The sequence below is a fragment of the Trichoplusia ni genome, chromosome 24 (genome assembly GCF_003590095.1).
Source record: "Trichoplusia ni isolate ovarian cell line Hi5 chromosome 24, tn1, whole genome shotgun sequence".
In the NCBI taxonomy this organism is placed as follows: domain Eukaryota; kingdom Metazoa; phylum Arthropoda; class Insecta; order Lepidoptera; family Noctuidae; genus Trichoplusia; species Trichoplusia ni.
In genome coordinates this window covers 1,370,442-1,395,666 of record NC_039501.1, presented here as the reverse complement: position 1 = coordinate 1,395,666, position 25,225 = coordinate 1,370,442, and the positions used below count along the sequence as shown (strand labels likewise).

At 36.5% G+C, this 25,225-nt stretch overlaps 3 protein-coding genes across 14 annotated transcripts in view; 1 reads left to right on the top strand and 2 right to left on the bottom strand.

Moving 5' to 3' along the window:
- LOC113505126 (phospholipid transfer protein C2CD2L) overlaps positions 1-7,107 on the top strand; it is an 88,537-nt gene extending 81,430 nt beyond the window's left edge. For 7 of the 12 annotated variants that reach the window (XM_026887661.1, XM_026887657.1, XM_026887668.1 and 4 more), the window contains 3 exons: positions 372-584; positions 1,233-1,385; positions 5,411-7,107. In XM_026887661.1, coding sequence (XP_026743462.1) covers positions 372-584; positions 1,233-1,385; positions 5,411-5,459 — 415 coding nt within the window. In that variant the 3' untranslated portion in view covers positions 5,460-7,107. Of the gene's footprint in view, positions 1-371; positions 585-1,232; positions 1,386-4,746; positions 4,806-5,222; positions 5,285-5,410 lie in introns of those variants that run through there. The other 5 variants (XM_026887664.1, XM_026887662.1, XM_026887663.1 and 2 more) reach the window with 4 other exon arrangements.
- A 2,511-nt stretch (positions 7,108-9,618) lies between these two features.
- On the bottom strand, positions 9,619-24,661 carry LOC113505047 (protein enabled; the record flags this gene model as incomplete). The annotated part of the gene is given in 13 exon segments (XM_026887554.1): positions 9,619-17,319; positions 17,864-17,984; positions 18,483-18,574; positions 19,004-19,106; positions 19,910-20,086; positions 20,459-20,581; positions 20,624-20,674; positions 21,820-21,870; positions 22,278-22,392; positions 22,734-22,834; positions 23,320-23,443; positions 23,991-24,106; positions 24,506-24,661. Coding segments are annotated over 13 exon segments (1,359 nt in total), but the record flags the coding sequence as incomplete, so codon positions are not given.
- A 533-nt stretch (positions 24,662-25,194) lies between these two features.
- Positions 25,195-25,225, bottom strand: part of LOC113505046 — a 2,159-nt gene continuing 2,128 nt past the window's right edge. Inside the window, exon 2 of the mRNA XM_026887553.1 lies at positions 25,195-25,205. Within this exon, the coding sequence (XP_026743354.1) occupies positions 25,195-25,205 (11 nt within the window). The remainder of the gene's footprint in view (positions 25,206-25,225) is intronic.

Sequence of the window (25,225 nt, the reverse complement as noted above, 5' to 3'; positions counted from 1 at the left end):
CGCTTAACTAAAATAATGCAATCTTGCCAAAGAATTATTTTAAAACCCGAAATATGGCAACATCGAAACTAATAAAGGATTTTTCTCTTTTTTTCATCTGTCAACACTCACATGCGCTGGGGGTAATGGCACTCTGCAATCTGGTAACACTGGTTTTTCATACTAAAAATATATTTATACATTATTACATTATGCGCGAATGGAAATGCTTGTTTTTTATTTTTATTTATCATGCTTTTGCACTGTTTGGTGTTCTTTTATTTATAACCATTTTTCCAAACCCTTTTCTGTTATCCTACACCCTGTATCCTGTCATGTAATCATCTTATATTCCCCCATTCCTGCAATGGAAAATGATTTAACCCTAAAAGGTCATCTCTCAGTGAAATGTCCGGGTTCAGTACCGCCTCGGCGAGGACGTTCATCCACGAGGCCTCGACCCTGGTGCTGGAGACCATCGAGGCCGGCATCAAGAAGCACTACTTGGTGCCCCTGACCATCGCGCAGAGGTCGAGATGGCGGCGGAAGGGAATTAAACTACATATTTATAATGAGCACACTTTTATTGCTAAGCATCTCAGCGGGTGAGTACATTCAAGATTGTGTTTAGTAGTTTAAGTAGCATTTTAAGTGGTTTCTTAGGTTTACGCGAATGTTAGACATTGAAATGAAACTACATTTAAGGATTTTATTACGGTTTAATTTTCTATAGTTCCCGACGTTTCGACACCTTTGCGTGTAAAAATATTTTTATTTCAATAGTATTTTAAGAATATATTAATTTGTACTTTATTTGGTCCATTTGCAACTTAGAGATATTTTCTTTGGATACTTTTAATCAAACCCTTTCTAAACACTGTATCATTTTGCAGCGATTTAGATTTTTGAAACTTTCAGCATGAATATTTAGCACAATTAGAATTATTATTCTCCATAAAAATGCCTGAAAAACAAAAATTGAAAAAAATGATACCTTTTTTAATATTAAACTACGAAACATGACGACGTATGCACCGGTTTTAAGGTGTCGCTAGCTTTGAGGTCCGGGGTTCGATCCCCGGTCGGATCAATGTAAAAATTCACATTTCTACATATTGTCTCGGTTCTGCGTGTTTGTGGTACCTTCGTTGTATCTGAAATCCATAACACACGTGCTTTAGCTGCTTACATTGGGTTCAGAACAATGTGTGATGTTGTCCGCATTATTTAATTATTATTTATTAATGTTACAGTGGAACGGTATGCGAAGTATGCAACAAGACGATAGCGCGGCGGCTCGGCAAGCAGGGCTACGAGTGTCGCGACTGCGTCTTGCGCTGTCACAAGCACTGCCACGTCAAGGTGCAGGGCAGCTGTCCCAGCTCCACCGTGCACAATATGGAGCTGTGAGTTACTACAACACTATATTAATATTCAATTCAAAATGATTCAGTATTAAATGATGCAACGGTTTACTCACGCGTATTTATCGGGATCGCCCGACTAGTTCGACTCGCCACCCCGACGCGACAGGACTAGGAACTAGTTGGGCGATCTCGATAAATAAGCGTGAGTCAAAAGGTGCATCATTTAAACTTACACGATCTACTACAACTTGAGTAGTTGCGATAAAAAAAATCGGTTTAACGATAAAAATACATAGATTAAAGGATATAAAATGAAAATCGTAATTATTTTTCTAACTAAATCACAAATAGAGCAAACTATTAAAAATGTGCGTTTAGTTATATCGTCACAAGAATAAAATACGCAAAGTTTAATTGTAATTGTGTGAACATGAATAAAGTAAGGCTTAGTTGAGCTGAAAATGTACGATTCGAGTGATTGTGATCAAAATGGGATTTTAAGATAAAAATAACCATTTTACTAGTAGATTATCTTTTTGTGATATGTAGTTATTGGAACACTGCTGCTAATCGCGTATTAGCACTAATTCATATCATCCGTAATATTAACAATGTTTAATATACTAAATCGTATTTTTAATAACATAGCCCATTAGTTAATAATAATTTATTAATATTATTCACCTCACGGTAAGTATTTTGTTTTAATCATTTTAATTTAAATCTAAACATAAGTATTTTTGTAGGTTGGTAACACACATACCGTCCTCCTGTCCATAACTCTATGTGAAGACATTTTATAATAAAAATAAATATAAAATGATATATTTTTGGACTTTTTTTAGTTAATTTGAATTTGAATTTCGTATAAAAATGTATTTTACTTATAAATATAATATACCTACGGATTTTTTAACTATTTTACCTAAGCGTTGCGTTAAGTAACGTTCAATTTCTTGCTGTGAATAATATTTTTCATAATGATAAATGGGCAAACAGAATGAGAAAAATTATTGTATACAAATGTGAGTTCACATACAAAATGTTTTTTTTTTTAAATTAAAAAATGTCTTCACAATACTTTTCTACATTATTAAATACACTTTGATGTTTTATAGTCCTCCTATTCTATTCGGGGACGAGTAGACTTCAAGGTGAATACTAATCGTTACACCGCTTCAGAATAAAAACATTCAGTATAGATTGACACTGCGAACACGCTGAGATATACATTAGTGCTAGATAGAAACATATCTGCTTCGATAATCAGTTGAAATCAAGCAAGTAAATGAGTCACCTCCGTGGTCGAGTGGCGTACGCACCGGTTTCAAGGTGTCGCTAGCTCTGAGGTCCCGGGTTCGATCTCCGGTCGGGTCAATGTAAAAATTCACATTTCTACATTTTCTCGGGTCTGGGTGTTTGTGGTACCTTCGTTGTATCTGAATTCCTTAACACAAGTGCTTTAGCAACTTACTTTGGGTTCAGAACAATGTATGTGATGTTAATGAAATGTAGGTAAACTATTGGGCTACTCAACGAAAATAGTCAAAATCCTAGACTGGGCAGGATGTATAAAATATTGGCTGCACGAATAGCTGAATAAGTCAGGTCAAACTCACTACGCGACGTGTTGGGGGCTCGATCTCCGCGTAGGACAAGCGTTTTTGTGATCACGAATGCTTGTCCTGAGTCTGGGTGTCTTGCGCATGTGACGAAAATGTATGTGAAAACAAACGCCACACAAGGATTCAATTCCTTAATGCAGGAGTCGTTCTGTTAAAGGAAGGAAGAAGAAAATGGATAAAACAATACATAAAACAAGATTTGAAACGACAGAATTAGGGTCAAAAGAAACATAATTAAGATATCTTTCAGAATGAGTTACTTCTAGATGAAAAAAATCCTTGCTTGAGTTCAATTATGCGGCGGTATTTTAAATAATTCAAATACGATACATCCTTATAAACAATCACTTCACAGATACCATAACAGCTGTAGTATTTTTGTAATTTATTAAATATGAGATATTGGATTCAATACATAAGCTACTTCTTTCATTTAATAATTACCTAGTTTTGATAAGCTTATGGCATTCGATCCTTCATTAGTGACTAGTACCTACCTTATTTTTGTTTTATCAGATTGCTTATTAAACTGTTGGTAATACGTTCTTTGAAAATTGTAATGTGTGAAAAAATCTGATGAAACAAAAATGCATTGAACAATTTACACGCAAGAACTTTGTAATATTTTACATTTGAAGCTGACCAAATATTTTACACGAAAGCTTGTTTTTTTCTTAAATCCAATACTTTTTTTGTCATTAATATGCAACGTCGAATAGAACGCGTTATTGGCATGCGTCAGCGAGTTAGTTTCTAGACTACGTCAGAGTTTGTAGTGCCCAATCACCACACTTGCTACGGCGTAGCGGGCTTAGCAATGACTTGACGCAAGTTGATGCAATCGCTCAGTCATTTTGACAGCTCTCTGACGCTGGCTAAAAATACGTTCTCTTTGAGTGAAAAATTTTTGGTCGGCCATTTATAATATTTCATCTATGCTGTATTGCTTATATGTATTTTTATTTTCAACGCTGCCAAAGGTCCCATTCCCATAGCTATGGAAATGGAAGGTACTTGTTTAGTTTTTATCATTTTTAATATATAGCTGTCACTTGAACATAAAATCGGGACTTTAAAGTTCATAAGTCTTATTTTATTTAAATCTAAATAACATTTATATTGATTTGGGTTCATTATGGAAATAGTAAATATTGCGTATTGACTTACATAATTATGTGAATTTAAGGCCCCGAAGTTATATTTTCTTATTTTTTATATTGGCATTCTCACGCCCTTCAAGTAGACTTCCAAAATACCCTGTAAAACCACGTTTTCTTTTGAAAAAGTTGCACCTTCTTACATTCTATAATTTCACTATTCAATTAAAGTTTACGAGAAAACTAGGCTGATATTAAATATTTGTGTAAAGGTGTAATATTGTCCAAAAAAAAGTAATTTATAAATAAATGAGGGAGAAAAAATATCATGCCAATTGCCACCATAGTTTTGCTTTGCTTTTAAATACAAACAGTCACCTTCATACCTCAAGATATTTACCTAAAATCAAAATATCCGAGATTAAAAAAAAACTATTATGTCTTTTATTAACATTCATTTATCTTAGGTAGCTATAGAAATTATATTAAGCGCCTGTTTTCCAATCACCGATTGACTGCTTTCTGGCAGATAAATCTGTCAAATAATTTAACGGGAACTTATGTGGTGAAACAGGCCCTAAAGGTTTTAAAATATTAACACGTGTATAAAGTCACTTAATGTATCTGTTTATTTCGGTAAAGGGTATGTTATGTTAATTTTAAAAAATGTTTTTCTAGATCCATGCTCCCTGTGCTAAGCGAATAGTCAAGCTAAGCAAGAAGACTGCAAGAAAAAATATAAAAAAAAAAACAAAAAAAAAACTGATAACGAGCAATTTTCACTCAGGTTCTTTAAAAATATTAAAGTTTGTAGTCCACTTATATATTTAATTATTTTTTGTGTGTTTCGCATGGATCTTTTGTTTTAATTTGCATTCGATGTTTTTTTGTAATGTATCGTGATTTTTATTTTTATATTTCTAATTTTATGCATGGAGTTTTTAATAATAGTTTTTTTAGTAATAGCAATACTGTGATAATTATTTTCGCTGAAGGAAAATGTTGCGAGTTAATTAATGTTGCTTGATTTAAAATAATGTTACTATGTAGAATATTTTTTTATGTATATTAATTAGATGTCGTCTGCACGTTTACTATATTTATTTATTTATGTAGTGATTAGATGTTATCCAAATTATTGTATTTTTTTCCAGAAGAGGTGTTACTTTGGCTGAAGTTATCAGGAATAATAATGCATAAGAAATAATTCCAAATAGTAGGTATTCGTTTCTTTACCTTTACTATTAAAAAAGTAACTGCCTCCTTCAGCTAATTTAGCACCTCAAGATTTTTTTTATAAATTTCGTTATTATTTATTTGATTGTTTCTTTTTCTTTGACAGGAGTTACATCGCATCTCCGTATACAGACAAGAACATTAGGATGCTGTGAGTGTTTACAAAGCAAGCTTGCGACATGCACAAAGCATCGTTTTCAAAAAAATCTACTTAAATTATTATAAAGTTTCTAAGTACAACACTTATGTACCCTGCTGATATACAATATATAAGCTTTTTTTACATATATTTATATGAAATGAAGTTTAAAAATTAGTGTTTAAGTGAATCGTAGGATTTCTAAGCGTCGCTGACTATTTAAAATCTTTGACATGTAACCGCTTTGACACATTGGGAACTGTTTCACTCAGACGAAGAAAGAAAAATAAGGCTTGGTGATTTGTCACAAACATTGGCAACATTGGCCCATTACGACGTCCAATCGGATTAAGGAAATCTTTAATCAATTCTTGGGTGAATAGTTTTGCCAATGTTTGCCCAAATATGCCAAGCCCGGTTTATGGTTAATACCGATTAGTCTGATATTCAAAGTAAAGTGGCCTAAATGAACTGCCGTCTGAGTGAAACAATATCCCTTGATATTAAAACCTTAGAATTAGTTTAGGTATCGCTAGAGCCCACCATCGAAGCCAATATTTCGAAGCAAAATATTAGATTTCATTAACACATGACCCGTGACGTCAGCAACACGAGAATTACACACAAAATTTTCTACCTCATATCTTCAAAGTTACAACAGTATAAAGGAATATTATAGTTACCATTATATCTCTTTGTTTTTTATTTTTATTGTTGGAAACACTAAATGTTTATTTTAAATGAAATTTTTTATAACACGAAATATTTATTTTTAGTTTTAAACGTGCTTTTTCGCACAAAAATGTGATCTGTAATCGTCGAATGTGCAATAAGTCTAATATTTAATGAACACGCTTAGAGCTTTCAAATTTATACCTTACTATCTTAGAAATTAAAATTTGGCCATAACTTGACAGTGACCACCTACAAGTTTATTGAAGTTTACACTGGAGATTTAGTTAAATCCAAAAACCACATAATTAATAACGACACTACAACAACATTTTCGCATTATCCACCTTTTGAATCCCAATCTTAAAGTCATATGGACTAAATCTCCAGCGTCAGACAATTTTCGTCATTATTTAAGAACGCGTATCGTTAATTTTTGTTTAATTAGAGTGACTGACACTATAATGTTATTGCTACAAATATTTTGTGCCTTAATATCCCTCCTGCAGGCTTAGGCGTAACTATAAGCCTAGGTTCGGAGGTTTGGTACTAAATATATAAACTGTGACTTAACTATCGCACGACAAATCACCAACGACACTTAGTCAAAAGACTTTAAATGTTTATTCTGTCTTTATCACTCTCAATTGGAATGTAAGGACAAATAGACAGGTAAAAATGTGGACAACTGTTATTTGTAAAACTGGTTAAGTTTTTTGATGTTTATTTTGTATTCATTGCTCATTTTGACCTTTTAATTTAAGTATGCAATGGATACCGAATAAGTGTCAAACCAGCTGTCGTAGTTAAGTCACACCATCTTTGAATGTACTAAATGTGTTAGTCGATTTTACTGCCAGTGCGTGCCTAAATACATGTTATTTTAAACGACAATTTTTAAAAGATTTTTGACGGTCCTAATGACGAATATACATTTTAGTTTGTAATTATATGTGTACTAGTCGATTTTCTGATAGTGTTGTTCTCCGAGTCTCGTACATAATATTTGTAGCACAAAATGTATTCTTATTTTATTAAGGAGATGGTTTATATAAAATAATACATGACAAACCGTAAGTGTATCTTTGTATTTTAAGATTGTTAACGCATAATGTTTTATGTGGATCCGTATAAAAATATACTATTATTATTTATAAATGTTGCGCTATGTGTTCTATGTAATTTAATTTTTCCTCTTTTTTTAATAAAAGCCTTTTTTTCAAGAGACTATTTATTTTTCCTTACTAACGTTTCTGAATAACTATCTTGCACTAGTCGTACATATTGGATGTCGGCAATTTGTAACAAGTATTTTTTTTAAACAAGAAAAACCCAATATAGGTATGATTTGCAAATTGTGCGCAATTACCCAATTAATGGCGAAATGACAAAATGAGAAACCATACTGCTTAAAAATAATAAACTGATAAATGAAGAATATCAAAGCTTCGCTACGAATGTCAAGACGACCTTGCTACGAATGTTGTGTAGATGGTGCTACTATTGTCCAGTCGACTTTCCTGATCTCGTCACATGTAACTGCTACAAAGTACTATTTCTAGTCGATCTTGCTTTCTTGCTACGAATGTTAAATTGACTTTTATATCGTCTGAAATGCTCAAAATTAGCTCATGACGTGAACGTCGAGTGTCAAGAGATCCTTTAAATATAACACCTATAAGGGACCCTTTAAGACCTATTGCCCGGGACATACACTTACTTTTGCCCGCTAGTCAATCGCTGTTCAATCGGGCATGCCGTCTGAGGATACTTACCATGAAGTACTGTATCACTTACTTACTGTATCGCTACGTCGCATCTTGACCACTCGTCGCCGATACTGAGTCTGGGTGTCCCCCGCGACACAAGGATAAAATTTATTACTGAGAGAGGCTTTTTTTCATGTAAACATACAAATGTACATTTTAGAACGCAATAAAGATATTGTGTAATAATGAGTAAGTTTGCATAAGCAATGTAAGCACTATAAGTTTAGAGTGCTCACTTCACCTGGAATTTGTGTTTGGTGCAGCTAAGTTTATTTGTGAGACGAAAGTTCTTACATTAAATGAATCCAACGCAACATTGGTATGCTCCGAAGTGGTTACATGACAAGCCACGAATGCTTATTCTGAGTCTAAGCTAAATGATTGTGAACCTCCCGCAACACGAGGATTCAATTGCTTAACACGGGAGCAGATAATGAAAAACAAAAAAAAATACTGATTAAAACAAAACTAGGTTTAAAAGTAACAGTAAAACAATTATAATAATTGATTTATCCGTTTATTGACGCCAGCGTTATGTACATTTACAACAAGCTAACTTTACGCGGACGATACGCCGCTCACTCCTTACATTAATACCTTTAATATGCCACAAACAATCGTTCTCTTACACTTACGTAACCACTAAGATACAAGGTATAAATAAATTTACATAAGTATCAAAAAGTGGAAAAACTAAGCTAAGTTATAAAAAGGAAAATACAGACCGACATACAACAATAGTCTCCGATACCTGACGAGTTTAGTCTTGAGCTGAGAGATATCACAGGGTGGATATCAGGGTGGGTTAAATGGAGTAATGTCCAATGTAATTTGAACTCCAAAAAGTGCTACAAAGTAGCCGAATTGAAGAAATGACTTTTCATTTGGTTAAGCATAAGTTTTGTCCAAGAATAGCAAGGAGCGGTGAAGGATGGCAAAACGGCGTGCTGTCCAATGTAACTTGGCCTCTAAAAAGTGCTACTAAGTAGCCTCGTTTGAATAACTGACAGTTTATTTGATTGACAGTTTGTTGACAGTATTGTTATGGATACTTTTCGTCGAATTTTGGTTTTTATCTTGTTTTTATAGTTTTTTTTTACCAATACTAAGCTTTATTACAGTTTTTTTTTAATTTGGTAGTATTTTGCTGCTGACTTTACGAATATCCGAATTTGTATAGAGGTTGTTTTGATGTGAAAATCGTTAGGTATCGGAGAGTTATATTGCCTTATATAGAAAAAGTGCAAGTGGAAATATAAAAGGGTGTATAGCAAAAAAAACGTTAGTTAAAATAGTAGTAAAACGGCAGTGTTGAGTTTAAAAACATTATTTAGGCCCACACGCAGACTGTTGTAAAATTTCACTCTTTTTTCGCTTTGTGTAAAGCTTGTGTGCACAAAATGTACTTACAAGACTTTTTGGTGATACCGCCTGCGATAAACGAGATTATGTAGGCCTTAGTGGTCCAATATTGATGTCAATTAGTTAAATTGCCTTTCTCTTATGCTGTCAATTCTAGACGCTACTTTACTAAGTAGATCGACTGATAGATGTATAAGGACATATTAAGTTATATTTTTTTGTATTCGATGGTAAAATGTTTGAGACAGCATAAGATGATATAGCATCTGTATATTGACTAAACCGTTTCAGAGCAAAAGTTAGTAGAAAAAGGAAACAGATAAGTTTAAGTATACAATTATACAAAAAGGAAGAAAAATAAAATAAAAAAAATACGATCACAAAAAAAAATATAATTCGTTACCAAAAATTCTATTTACACGATGTGACTTGAAATAATACATGATGATATAAAGTACAACACTATGATAGCCTAAACTAGCGACAATATACGTTAGGAGATAGTGTCTCGCAATAAATTACACAAAATTCCCTTCCAATATACAAGTTGTGAGGTGTGAAAAATTCTTTAAACAATTGTTACGCTTAGACTGTATGTGTTGCTATTTTGGCTTTTTTGTATAGATTACTCCGGATATATCTTGATTTACAAAGGTTTGATTGTGTTGCCATTTAATTTTTATAAATTACTTGGATTCCTTGGTTATTCGAATGGTCTATTGCAGTTTTTTATTACATATATGTGGATAATTTATTTAGTTTGTTCAGATATGTTTACTAATATATCGTATTTCCAAGAATATTTTTCACACCTAACAATTAACCATCTTACATTATTAATGCACCACAAAAAATTACTAACAAAAATATGAATTTAAGTCGTTACTTTTAAACAAAATAAAAATACTGGATATTTTTTTTCTAATTAGTCGATTTTCTAACACATGGGGTACATCACTATCGATATATGTTTGAATTAAGATTCGTACTTTGGTTACACATTTACTTACACATATTTTATTATTATCTTATTATTGAATTATTAAGTGGTATATTTCTATAACTGTTTTTTTGTAAATTAGAAAATCGACTAAAACATCGTTAGTTCTCAAAGAACTATTATAATACAATAACTATAGGACTCCAAAATAATATAAAAACAAATCAAAATGGAGTCGATACGTTATTACAGGATTCCTCGCTAAATGGCATACATTCTTCTATCTTTGACATAACTGAGACCAATAATATAATTAAATTAACCCAACTAAATTTGGTTAGTTCCTTTTTAAACATTTTAATACTTAGCCTTACTTATACAATAATATATCACTACGAATTTTGTTAATGTACGATTTTTCGGGTATTATTATATTTTTAGAAGATAAAAATGAAAAATATTTTTTCTATATTAAATGCAAGTCAGTCATTAAATAAAAATGGAATACATACATGACGGCGAGCACCAGTTTTAACTCAATCTCGAATATTCAATGGTGGAAACTTTCTACATTCACTTCAATTGAAGTTACGTGTAACATACATTATTATGATTAATACTTGTTTAAGTAATAGTTGAAAAAACTGTCTTTACATCTCATCATGTAGGCGACATGCGTACGCAAAAGCGAACTGTTTTTAATGAATATGAAATCCCAAAAGAGGATCTACGTAAAACGTTCGAAAACTGCATCTCCGTATATAACATCAAGTCTATGAAAATTGTTTAAGTTTTAATTTTACAAATAGGCCGGTATTTCTCGGTCTACAGCTATAATGTCAAATTTTCCCGCTCTTTTGGCTGTCAGATTGACAAATGTCAAAATTTACAAAACCGTTACTGCGTTTGGGGGTTTTCAAATCGTTTTTTAGTGTAATTCTACTCAATGTAGATTTTTACAACTCCCTAACAGAGTAACGATTTTGGAAATAACCTTTGCATTTGATTCGACTAACTTTGTGAAGTGTCAAGTTAAAAATTTTCAATTTTTATTTTTTGCACACCTAACAAAGTTATCAAATCAAATGCGTTGGAAGAGAGAGAGCGGAAAAGTTTAAAAACTCATAGACAGTTGCAGTTGCAGGTTGGCAAAACAACGTTCTCAAAAAAGTGGTTATCAAACACAGCGCTATTTTCGAATCCAATGCTACCAGCATTCGCTAAGTACAATGTCTGCCTACCCACTTAATTACAGCTTGGGTTGATTCCACAAAGATTATGTATTTGGTTGACTAGTGATAGCATTGTCATGAAACATTTCTCATTGGGAATCAGTCCAAGTGCGGTCGACAGAATTGTTAATAGCGAAACGATGGGAAGCATTGAAACAGGGAGCCTTCCACCATCTCTTAAGATAATATTATCGCAGTTGTGGCAATAATATTATTTTAAGCTGCAGGGGTTGGCCTTCAATAATAGCTCTGTGTAAAAACAACCTATTTTCAGAAAACGTACCGCGTTGTTATAAGTTCGTTTGGTAGTAGTCCAACACTGGCCAAAAACTAATTTATGTAGCGATCAGTAGGATAGCAGATAACGTCGATTATTCCGCGATTCGTGAAGAACCTAACGTTAAAAGCGATCGTATATAAATTAGTTTCAAGACCATTGTTGTTCAGTACCTGAGCGAATCTATAACAGCGCTTATGGCGCTACTGTTGTTTCTGCAATGGGTCAATCACTCCCCGATCACCCCGACAGAATCGCTATGTCTGTCAGAAAATGATTGGCACACGACATCTACAACAATGGCGTCACATGTTATTTGTTGCAGCAGTATTGCCAACAAAAAAATGAACAAGCCTTAAGCTGTTTAAAAACTAAAACGAAGCCGCGTCGAGGACTTTTCTCGTGGTTATATAGTCGTTTCAAATCTCCTTAGAGCAAAATGCAAATGATCCTTAGATAATGAGACACTCGAAATAATTAAAATAGAGTTGTAATAAAGCAACTTCTTTGATTTATTTTGCGTAAAATTTTCACATTTTTCGATCACGCCTGGAACACAGAACTAGATCGTGGAACACATAAGTTTCCGTTGCTCTAAAACGAATGGACCAAAATTGATGACGTAGAGGAAACTTCTGACTCAGTGATGCAGTAACATATACCTGAAAACGGGATTGTTTTTCGGGTATCTGACACAAACAACACAGAATCTCAAAGAAACCCCTTCACCAAACACTTTCGATCAATTATCTTCAGTACAACGCGAATCTTACATGTTCCAACAAAACGTGGAAATTGAAAACAGGATAAAGAAGAAGAAGTTTTAAAACAACGAAGAGTGTAAGCCCAACTTAGTTACCAAACAATCACAAAAAATACGTAAATAGAGTAAATTTTGGAACTGAGAATACGGTAGAAATAAGTGATAGCATAACGACCTAATCGAAGAGGAAGAAAATCAAATCTAGCTTAATGCGGAGCCACAGAGACACGGCAAACGACGAACGCGCCGAAACTGTGATAGAGAGCTCATGCGATCGTAAGATGTTAGTTATGGCCTACCGCCGTATCTCAAAAGAACATTATTGAAGTTATGGAAGCGTGACAGCCACTACACGAAGTATAGCAGCGTCTCTCTTCCACAAATGCAATAATATTCCTTTAAGACTGGCGGTAGAGACTCAGAACTTACATCTCACGATCGCATGTGTCCAGTACTACAGTTCACCACGGAACAGCCTCGCGTCGACTGGGGGTCTAGCCTAGATACCGACGCGACAGCATCAAGGAAAGTGACGACTTGGCACTGTCGCCATCGATATATCTAAGGGTTATTTACACGGACTGTACAAGAAGAGCCTTTCGATCCGTTGTTAAAGAAGCGGTTTGCCAAACCAGCCGGTTGTCGAAGACTCTTGGGTGACGCCTGCGGACGTGACTAGTCTAACGCTGATGTTCGCGATAGCTAACACGTCGGTTGACGCAAGATGGTCGCGTCAAGCAGACAGAGTATTTACAGATGAGGTGATCCTAAATTAATTAAAGCAATCGTTACTGATGGTGCGGAAATTAAAGTGTTTCCCACGTCTCTTCGCGCCCGTTCTGAGTCGAGTTTCAAGTCGACTCACCGCCGTCAAGGCCGGCGGGACGCGAGGAGACTGCACGGGCCAGCCGGCTTGTCTGAACACACCGCTCCTCCGAGATGTTACATATTGAATGTCAGTGTCAGTAGTTACCAACAATTGACATTCTGGGGAGTAGAGTTGTGGCAGCTGTTTTCGACGAGCCGGGAGCCAGCCGGGACAATGCGGCCCGAGTGGGGGTTGCGCGGAAAGCACGAGATAATGTCGTTCAATCCGACCCCTGGTACCTACAAACTACACTACGACAACACCAAGATGAAAAGGTACCCCGAGTCGGGCCTAAGGGCCAAGAGGCTGATGTTCACAGCACCGCGGATACAGCAGTACTGTGAAACCCGTCGCTTAGCCCAACGAAAGTTAATGTCCCGACATATAGTCGGGTAGAGGTTTGAAAGAAGTACAGCGGCAGAACGCTAAATAGCAACGCAAGGAACAAAATCTAGCGGTAAAGGATGCAAGTATAAAAAGTCACTGGCAACGGACACGTTCCTCAGATACATATGCTGGAAAAGTTTTTATGACTCGAGTTATTGATTTCATCGAAAGTAGGGAGAAATGTAATCAATGACTCGAGGCGCAACTTTTCCGTATACGTAGCTGAGGCAGTCCGTCCTCTTACTTTCAGGGAGAGATCTCCACAGACTTAAGTAAGAGGGTGGTGTCGATCCAGTCGGGGTTTACCCGGGACCCTTGTGAACAAGAATCCCTGGTAAGCGCCTACCACCTCGGCCGGGTTCGTCGCCTCTTACGACTCGCTTGCCCGGCGACGGGGGGGAATAGTATTCTAATCCGTCCCCCCACGGAGAAATGGTGCTTTGAATGTTGGCTTTTGATCCCGATGATAGCTGATACGCTGTTATTTTGGACTTTTGCTATGTTTTCGTGGTTTTAATGCCGAACTAGATTTATGGAGAGATGTTCCTTTTATTCAAATTCCTTTGCTGTATGTAACACATTAAGAATAATGAGAAGTCCTTTGTAAACTAGGCAATGCAAGTTTCCGATATACAAAGACCAACCAGCAAAACTCGGTTTAGATAAAATCAGCCTCATTCTTTGATGGCACCATTTCATGTTAGATCTTCTCGACTTATTCCTATACATTTATAAAACTATCGAGAATAAGAGGATATTTACAATGTTCTGTAAACCTGTCTGAGAGAGCACATTAAGCCATCGGTCCCAAGAGTCATTTGAGCAGTGCTCAAGAATGTGACATCGGTTTAACCAGACCTTAGGACTCTTCAAACATGGACGCAGCTACCAATGAAGTTATTGTAACAATCTACTTTGAGGATTATCCAAAAGTGAGTCTATAAGCCAAGCCTCATTAGAAGTCGATTTTAGATAGGCTGATTATGAATGATCTGACTTTGTTTATGCGACTTGTTAAATGTTTTTGGATACAACTCAACTATACTACTAAAACACCAATGACAATCTTCTTCTTATCGAATCGATGAATCGCATTATAGATATCATGAAAACAGGCGGAGGAACGCGTCTTGAGAAAACGCGAGAACTTTCTAACGACGCCTACTTTAGAGGGTGGTTTAAGCTCTTGACAACAGATTGTATATCAACCATAATCTAAGAGAAGAAGAAAACTACTAAACCGTGTCTCTGCAACCCAGATTTGATTTTCTTCCGTGAAATATTAAAAATTCAAGTCCACAAGTCCAAAATTCTGTCTTTTTAGAACGGAATGGAAAGAGTTCAGTCAAAGCTTATAAATAGGAATTCTTTAGTCAGTGCAAGTGTTGCCTATAAAATGTGTAATAGTTTTATATTCGATAAAAATAGACTTAAGCATGGAATTTAATTACTTTTTCTGGCCTTGACCGTTTGGAGAGTAAAATAAGACTATATTCGAGTATTAACTAGAGATGTCACTCATGTTATTCGGCCAAATCACTATTCGTGGTAACTGTATCAACGTCAATTCAATGGCTATATAAACGATACTGAAATATGTGGCCTTTAGGGACATGCTGTCTTTGTCTTTTTCATATAAAATATAGAGACAAATGATCGTACAAGGACATCATATAGTGAAGTACTTTCTTACGTCAGTTTGTTTGCATGTATGGAGTTGACAGGTCAAAGACAAGTGATATTGAAACGAAATGTAATTTCCATACATTTGAGTTTTCTATTGTAAAAGATTGTAGTTGTGTCCTTGTCAAGAATACCTAGTTAAAATGACGCAATTTATATATAAAGTTATTTAGATTTTATATTGTATTGCACTGACGGCCTAGAAAGTCATATCATTAGGAATGTTTACAGAAAACTAAGTATAATTTTAACGTGAGTGATTGAATTTGGATTCTAATGCAAAAGTGTTAAGTGTAATTTGCTTTGGCTAGTGAAGAGGCCACTAAAATCGGAACAAACAATTTTGAACCTTATGTCGTATGGAAGACTTTCTATCGGGAAGTAGTCTACGGTGACCTGTAGGTGTATTAATTATTCACCAGAATTAAATATTTAGGTAATGAACAGTTCAAAACCAATGGGGTTTCCTTTTATAGGGTTGAAGGCATTTTTATTCTTTTAGCCTAGCCTTTATGATATTAAAACATCGCCCAGTTAAAGGAAAGTAGTATTTCTTAGGCGCTGTTAAGTGTCATTGTATCTCTGTCACTTTAAGGTATATAGTAGCGACAGGTGGAATGAAAATATGTGTTTCAGTTTTAGGGTTTTGTTTTAAATTTTGAGTAAAGTGGCCTTACAAATTTTAAGACAGTATGATAGAAATATTGTACGTACATAAACGATAAATAAAATTAAATTTCCTCACTTTTCAATTACACTAGTGATGTACTTATCGATAAAAATAAATTAGTCGATTATATGTATACGATTATTAGTCGATTTTATCATTACTGCTCATTACCTAGTTCAGTTGTTTACATACATGTAATATTAGTTTACCCATAGCATATAATGTATATTAACCTATTCTAAATCGGCGCAGCCTATTAGTCAATAAATATAGAATAATACTAATATAACTTGACGCTAATTGGATAGTACAATTATATATTTTTTATTTTATTTAAAAACCACATTATTATATTTAAAATTTTACTTTTTATTTTCGTTTTTTAATTAGACTATGTAACGGGGTGGTGTTAGAAACAAAAATTCACGTACGTGTACTCTTGTTGACTATACTTTAAATGTACATATTTTTTTGGATTTTCCTCGATATTAGTAAGAAAACAAAAAGTAAAATTTTAAATACTAAGTGTAATACATTCGACATCTTATCACTACGTATAATACGTACCCGAATAAATATTTTATTTAAGTATAAAATTAAAAAACACAACTGCTTTTATGCTTTCGATATTCGTGCGTTAAGTCTATGTTCTTCATTACATATCGATACCAAATCGATTACAACATTTCTAATCGATATCAAATCACGTTTTGACGAGTGACGTTATAGACCGATTTTTAATTGGCAACATTAATACAATGGTGTTGCCATGTACATCGTTGTTTTTTTAACATGTCCACACTGACCCTTAGCTCCCTAAGTTACGTAATACGTCATTTGATCACATAAATCCGCGCCTATATTATGAACATATATTTTATGTTAATATTAAATCCCCACAAACATTCAACACAGTACAATTATTATGTACCATAAATGCAACATTAATTAATTAATAATAAAAATATCACGAAGGTATTGTAAATAAATGTCAAAATTGAGGCCTTAAATTAAATCGAATGTCAAAAATGTAGGTCGTAAACTGAGGCTGCGTTGACTCGCGAGCTGTTTGTTTAAAACTAGCTCTTATTATATTGGAGATGAAGTTGAAAATCCTTGAAGGTGTTGGGCCAGTGTGTGGCCGATGGCCTGTATTAGAGTATACAATAAAATATGTGTTCATTCGGCGTCGGGGACTAGCTTCACTCGGCGCGACATGCGGCCTTACCTGCGCGCGAACTCTGCCTTCATAGCTGGAATATAAATAATTATGGTTAAACATTTATACTTATTGTGGGTTCAGAGAACAATGTTGACTCTGTCGGTATTTGACTAAATATTATGATATAAATCTGTTTAGTGTACTTCAAGTTATAAAGTATGACTACAAAACTTTTACACAACGCCGTCTAGTTTCAAACTAAGCGAACCTTGTAATCCGAGTACAAGACAATTATAAACATACTTATACATTTCTGAATACATACAAACACACAACATATTATGATTGTGGTCAACATACACAACTACATTTATTTTTAAAAAGAGTAATTTATGGAGTTTCATAAGAATGACACTTTTGAACCGTGCAAATAGAGTCATTACTGTAACGTTTTAAAAGTGAATGGAAAACGGCCTACTTGAAACGAAATCTTTTGACTTTGATTTTGAACACAAAAATATGTCCTGGGTTGGGGATCGAAGCCACGACTTCTGGTACAGCAGTCAGGGTCACTAACCACTGGACCAATAGACCAGTTTATTGTACCTATTCTAAACAGTTATGTATGTACATACCGTCTAATATCTCCTTCTTCATCTGGTTGAGCTGCTGGCGCATCTCGCGCATCATCTCCTGCTTGAAGGCGTCCCACTCGGCCGCCGACACGCAGCCGCCCTCGTTGCCGCCGTTCACTTGCTATGGGTGGATGGGTGATGATTTTAGTATGAGAAATGCTTTAAATATAAGGAATGTTTAATTGATTGGGACTGGTGTGATTGATGCAACATATACTAGTTATTGATTGGCTTAATTGATATGCCAAATGTGCAAATTATGGTCCGTATACCTATTCACTAATTACTTTTTTATTAGTCTAAGCAAGGTAAGGCTATTTACTTTAAAAAAGTAAATTATAGTTAACACAAGTCAATCGTTTAGGTAAATAAAATATAAAATAACTTCGTAAAACCATTTCCAAATAAAATATAAAATGCCTCGACTGATTAAATCGACTTTAGTCTATTTTCAAATATAAGTCCAAGAAAAATTGCAATGAATGATGGGTGAATATCTTTATAAAAAAGTAAACAAGCAACCCCATAAATGGTACCTTAAATTCAAGTATACATAACAAAGTCCGTTGAAACAGTCAGCACTATATTAATGCAATAAATAAAAATGTATAATCATTACCTTAAGTATAGTTTCTTCGCTGGCAGAACCGAATCTTTTGCGAACGGAGCGAGGGGATTGTGGCTGCTGTTGTGTCGTGGACTCTGAGTTGGCTGCAAGGGAATACGTTATCAATAAATATGGAGTTAAGGTTCAATTTTGATTGCGATAGCTGTTAGCTCTAAAATACTGAAATAATCGTAAAAAAAAATGTACTTCTAGCGTGTAAGTTTGATTAAGTTTAAAGTCATCGATAAATAATGTTGCAGGAAAGTTCATTTTTTAAATTAAATTGATACATAAAAACTACTTAGGGAAGATATAAAAAAATGATTTTCGAAATTTTTGCGATAAAATGTACCAGTACATTTTATTCAATAAGGCGCCAAAAACAACATGTTTATTTAATAATAAGATGGAAAGTTGAAAAAAATATTGAAAAAGAAACGAGCTGATAAAGTCTATAACACAGCTCTTTACTGAACAAAAATGATGACGTAAACAATAAGATTAAAAACTACTGCAACAGCTCGGCGACTCACAAGCGGTGCCATTACATGCGGCGGGCAGGCGGTGCGGGAGCGTCGCCGACCGCTCCCAGGTCTTCATGGGAGTGTTGTTCACTGAGTTGTCTGTCGATGACTCCTGAAATAAGTGGGTAAAGAAAACATGTTTTTAAAGATCATGAGATAATGCGTTTTGGAAAAATCCCTTATTTTTTTTAAGCAAGTATTAAGTCTCAATATATTACTGACGGCTAACTAAATACGCACGAATATTCGTTACATTTTGTAACAGGCTATTAATATTATTATTTTCCAGCTAACAAACAAAACAAGTGGAAAATTAACGACGCCTATCAAAGCATCACTGTTGTAACAGCTAAGTTCCGGTTTTCGCCACTAGTTTCTAGAACACCCTATAAACTCTCATCCCCCCTTCACAGGCTGTTCCAAGACGTCTTTCAGTTAATTCAAGTCAGTCTTCACGACTTCCTTATTTTGGTAAGGTGAGGGAATCCTCATGGACTCTCTCTTACTGACTAAACCTAAACCACCGTGGTACGTCATCCTCGCTTTTGCGTCGGTGTATAGCAATGCGGTATAATCCTTTATAAACTTCATAAACACACTTGTGTTATGGAATTCAGATACAACGAAGGTATAGTTACCGGCACGAATCTTGAGCGCTCGGCGGAACAGTGGGGATAGCTTTGCGCATCGTAAAAAAAACGCCAATCAATTGTGTGTACTCGTCGTCCGGAGGAGCATGCAACTGCAGCAAAAGACGAATTTCAACGAATCCCTCATATCGGTTATGATTCATATCGCAAAAGGGACACAATCACTTCTGCGCAGGTGAAGGTTAGCGCTCAAGATCCGTGCTGGTAACTATACCACAAACAGCCAGACCCGAGACAATGTAGAAAACGTGTAGTGTATCCTGACCTCGGCCCTGTCGAGATGCGCCCGGCGGCGGGCCAGCGTGCGCGCCATCTCGTTCATCATGCAGGAGAGCGTCCCGCCGCGCGCGCCCGACGCCGACCCGCCCGACGAGGACGACGAGCCCGAGTGCTCCGCCCCGCCAGGGGGAGAGGCTGCCTCCGCGCTTGGGACGCCGTTCGTCTGGAGTGGATGAAATAAGATACGTTGAGATGTGAACTGGTTGCAAATATACTAAGTCAACTGTTGTTCAAAATGCGGATAGTCTCAGGTAAATAAGGATATTTACAAATAGCTAAAAATAAAAATAAAGTTATTGGGCTGCTCAAAAAAGAAGAGTCGACTGTGAAGTGTACGTTAAACTGCTATTGATACTTGAATTACAAAGACAACAACAGCTTTAGAAATGGAGTTCAAACTTCACATTGAACTTAACAATTGTTTAATATTTTTAATGCATTGAAAATTAACCCCTTGAGTAAAATAGGCGAAGTGATTCAAATTCCATTCCAGTTTTTTTTTATTAAATCCGATATATGTTCCAGAGTGACTTACCTTAGCTTGTCTCTTAAGTCTAGCCTGCTGCAGCTGCGCGGCCAGGCCGGTGGCATCAGGCGGGGGCGCAGGCGCAGGCGGCGGCGGGGGTGGCGGCGGTGACGTCACGGGCGCGGGCGCAGCCGGGGGCGCGGCCGGGGGCGCGGGGGGCGCAGCGCCGGGCGCGGGCGGCGGGGGCGGCGGCGGGGGACCGGCGGCCGGCGTCACTCCCGCCTGCTAATGTTATTTACAACCGTTCAACCGCTTGGCCGAAACCAAGCGGTTGAACGGCAAATAATATGAAAGGCCTTTATTTCGTTCATAACCCTTACAAATCTACATTACAAATGAATTCACAACTGAATATCAACTTAAACACTACTACTACTTCTACTACTACTATTACTAACAACATTCGCTCAACAGATTTTATCTGTTACCACAGAACTATTTACATAACCAAAGGTAAATACACATTCTCTCCAGGGTGAAATGAAATTACAAAGAAACCACAATCATACACAACTTAATCTAATTCCCTGTAATGTTGCCAGTTAAACTTGCATGACGTCGTCGACCCCCGAGCGCCGGATCCCGGACCCCCGCTTGACGCTGGTCTCGAACAGGCTCAGGGTCAGAACCCCCCGTAGCAGTTACGTCCGAAGACTGGTCTCACTCGTTCCGATTTACGAAGGGATGGTGTTTTTAGTCCGGAATACCGTAGACGATTTTTGAAACCGCTTCCGTGGGTGACTTGGCTTCCATTCCATCAAGCATTGAGTTTCATCGAGCTTCATCGAGCCTTATACCATATATTCGAATCGCTAAAGCGTCATTTCCAAAGTTGTTTTCTTGCACATTCCGTCCATGTCTCGACCACGGGCGCTTGAAGGTCGAAGAAGGCTGGCGGTAGACCGTCGCGTTCGCCATGCATTACCTCGCTAAGCGGGTACCCAAACGCTCACAGCATTCAAGTAGGTGTCACGCATACATAACAAATGAATTAGTCGCAAACAAATCCGGTATCGGAACTCATACAACTTATAGAACTAACTTATACTAAAGGAACAGAGACTCGACTACGAAAATTATAAGGAATATTTAAATGAGGTACTCGAACCGAATTAATTGAAATGAAAATCACATACACACTATATATATACGTATGTACAGATATATATCATTCTTTTTCATTCTACCCCCCCCCCCCCCCCGCTCTCCTTGGAGACTGGGGATCTACCACCACCTCTCACAGCAAATCTTTTGCAATGGCAATAGTTTTACTATAAGAGTATCCCCAATCTTCCAGTTATCCAAACGTTACATATTATGGGAGAAACTTATTTTAAATAACTTCGTAGTCGAGTGAAAGGAAAACTAACCATTGGTGGAGGCTGCGGCGCGGCCGGCGGGGTAGGTGGCGCTAGTGGACCCTGTGAGGCGAAATACACGAGTCAGGAATTGATTTTCAAATTACATTTTTTTTTCATGTATCTTGAAATAACTGTTTTTTGGTCCTAATTTAATCAAGTTTGGATCAGTAGTTTTTATTTGAAAATTTCATTCCTATGGAGAGAAGCCGGGTTATAACTTCAGAATTTATTTAAAAAGAAGCTAATAAAAGCGTGTTAAAAAGGGTAATCTTATAAATTATTATTTATGTATGCAAAACCGCGTAAAAAAGAAACTAGTATCATGTAGCAAAATGGTAACATTTAAAATGAAAACCGATATCCAACCATGCACTGAAAAAGTTACAATGCAATAAAATTTACGGAGGTTCACACTGCTGATGTTGAAAGAAATCCAATAATAATAGAAAATTCTTCTGGGTACTCACATTGGATGGTGGCGGCAGGTTCTGGTGCGGCAAGTTCTGATGAGGCGGCACGGGGGGCGGCGCGGCCGGCCCGCCCGCCGCCGCTGACAGAGTCATGTTGGGTGGCATGGGCGCGCTGAATGGAAATCATTGTGTTGGTTAGGTGGTTATAGAACCTACATGTTGATAGAAGTACAACAAGTTCGTTATTGCTACTTGTTCTGTATAGAAAGGTGATCGAGAAGAGAGGTTAGAGGTTACAATCTAAAAGCCATCAGAATCTGTATGTTAAGATGCAATGGCCAATTTTTTCGCTATCCCTCTTATTTTATGGCTCACCCGAAAAATCCCACTCCTCTCTTACAAAAAGCAAATCACCGTGAAAATTTTGATCTCAGAACCCAAAAACAATTTTTTTTTTCCTTTTAGGCTACCATATCCTCTATTTCTCCTCCACCACATAAGGTTTCCTCTTACCTATTAGTACGATGGTGTCCTGGTGTCGGCTGGCTGGGCTGATGCGGCAGCGTGTGGTGCACGCCGTGTGGGGGCGGCGCTGGTGGGGTCGGCTGTTGCGGCTACAGTCACATAATGTAGTTTAGGATTTGATGGGAAGACGGGAAAATATCAAAGTGCTTACGTTTTGTTTTTAAATGTCATATGTAGTAGTAAGAAAAATCGTATGTAAACGGATAAACGCACTATTGTTTATTGTTAACCATTTCTAGGAAAACATTGTTTACTAAGTCATGAAGTGATGAGTATTATGCAACCGTATTTTTCGGGCACGCTTCATTTATTTCAAACTGAGACACAGGACGGTTTAAGGATTTGAGAAAATCACTGATGCTAAAATCACCTCGCTCCATCCTTGAGTTTTTTAAAGTAGCACATCACATATTCATATTAATATTTTTCCTCTATTGAGGCTTTCGTGCATGCTATGCACACCTCCTATGCAGAACTCCGGCAGGCCTCAGTCATTAAATGCCTCTCCTTGGAGTTAAGCCTCCACTTTTCTTATGAGAACGATCCCTATCTCTGGACGTAGAAGGTATCATACCTGATGATGATGATGCGGCGCGTGGTACTGGCTGGGCTGGGCGAGGTACTGCGGGTGCTGCTGGTTGTGCGGCGCGTGGTACTGCGGCTGTTGGAAGATGGCCGCGTCCTCCCGCGTCATCGTTCTGTTCGAGGGGTGGGGGATGAGACACTAGGTATTCGAAGTCCGAAATCAGATTTGTTATCTTATTTAGAAACTTTAAGAAAGCTGAGGGCTTACTTCCAGCTCTTTAAAATAAGACAGTCGCTGATTGTAGTAGTGGAAGCGAGATGGCAAACTTCTAGGTGTGGTATCTCCCTTCCACCCCTACAACACTATTACTTTAAGTCATTGTGGCTCTGTGATCACAACCTGCAGTAAACGTTTACAGACTCCATAAAAAGTAATAGGAAAAGTATTATTGAGGGATAGCTCAATAATACTTTTTCACGATACTCTTCAATTCTAAAGATTGTAAAAGTCTCGAACAGCAGTCAAGCAGAACAGGTCAATAGTTATAGGCACCGGACCATGTATAAACATAAGTCTAGTTTTACTAAAATAATCAAAACCTATAACAAAAAAATATCATAAAGTAGTGGAAGAAAAATTGAGATCCGATGAAATAAAAAAAAAATAAAACGAACAAAAATAAAAATGGATATAATATATCCATGTTATAATGATAATACCTGTACCCCATGTCTTCGTCGTAGGTGTGCGCGTTGTGCCCGTTGTAGGGCACCGGTGGGTTGGGCGGCTGGGGGGGCGGCGGCGCCGAGTTGCCCGCCGGCTTGTTCGCTAGGATCTAATGACAAAATAGGAGTCGTTTTACTCGCAATCCTTTATCACAATCCTAGAAGAAATCGTGAATTTTGATTGAAGTCTGAATTGTAAGAAATTACGTTTTGTACTTTAGAAATAAGACGTTATTACGACTAGTTCTCCGAAGTCTGTATTACAATTGCCTCAGTCAATCAGTTACCTACTAAAAATAGTTTAATCTTTGCAGAGATTAACACGTTCACAAAAAACGAAAAACGGTCTTTAATCTAAAACAATAAAGTTTATCGTTTAAGAAAAAGTGTTTCTAGGTATTGTACTGCAATTGCTGAAAAAAAAGTTCTTACTACGATAATATCTGGCTGAACTATTTATCAAAACTTCGTATACACGGGTGTATCGTAACAACAATGACGTCACTCACCTCCAGCGTATGCATCATGGCTCTCGCGAAACTGTCAGCATCTTCTCTACAAGAGAAGTTTAGGCCGTAAACGTGTCTCGCGTCCCGCCACTGGTGAAACGTCGCCGTCGCCTGGTTGTATTTGAGGCCGCGGACTATACCGCAGTTGATCACCACCTTCGAAGATTTATTGTTTTGAAGTAGAAGTAGATAATACTATCACAAATCACTGACATTAACTAACGATGGGATTACTAATGAGTGTAAAGTACCATATTTTATGTTGTTAAAGGCATTCATTGATCTACATAATCAGTAATTTACTCGTATGATATGTACCACGTGACCATGTTTTACTAAATAATAACAATATTAATAATAATTTAGCAAAATTAACATAAACCGTGCTTTTAAAGTTCGTTTAAGTTCGATCGCATTAAACGAACATTGTGTGATCCACGAACACAAGACTCAGACTGTCTTGTCTTGTGTATATAACTAAATATTTGTAAAATCCCAAGCTACACAAGGCTAGAAAATCTTTTTTTATCACCGTCTTTTAATTAATTTACCAGGCTCCAGGACTCCAATTGGGTCCGAAACTAATCGGGCGAATCTTATAAATACGCGTAAAAAATAAAGAGATATATCAATAATCCGGATCCGTTTCATGAAAATTTTGCAATAGTTTTTCAACTAAAAGGGAGCGCTCATAAGAAATCTATTGAAAAGAAAGTTACA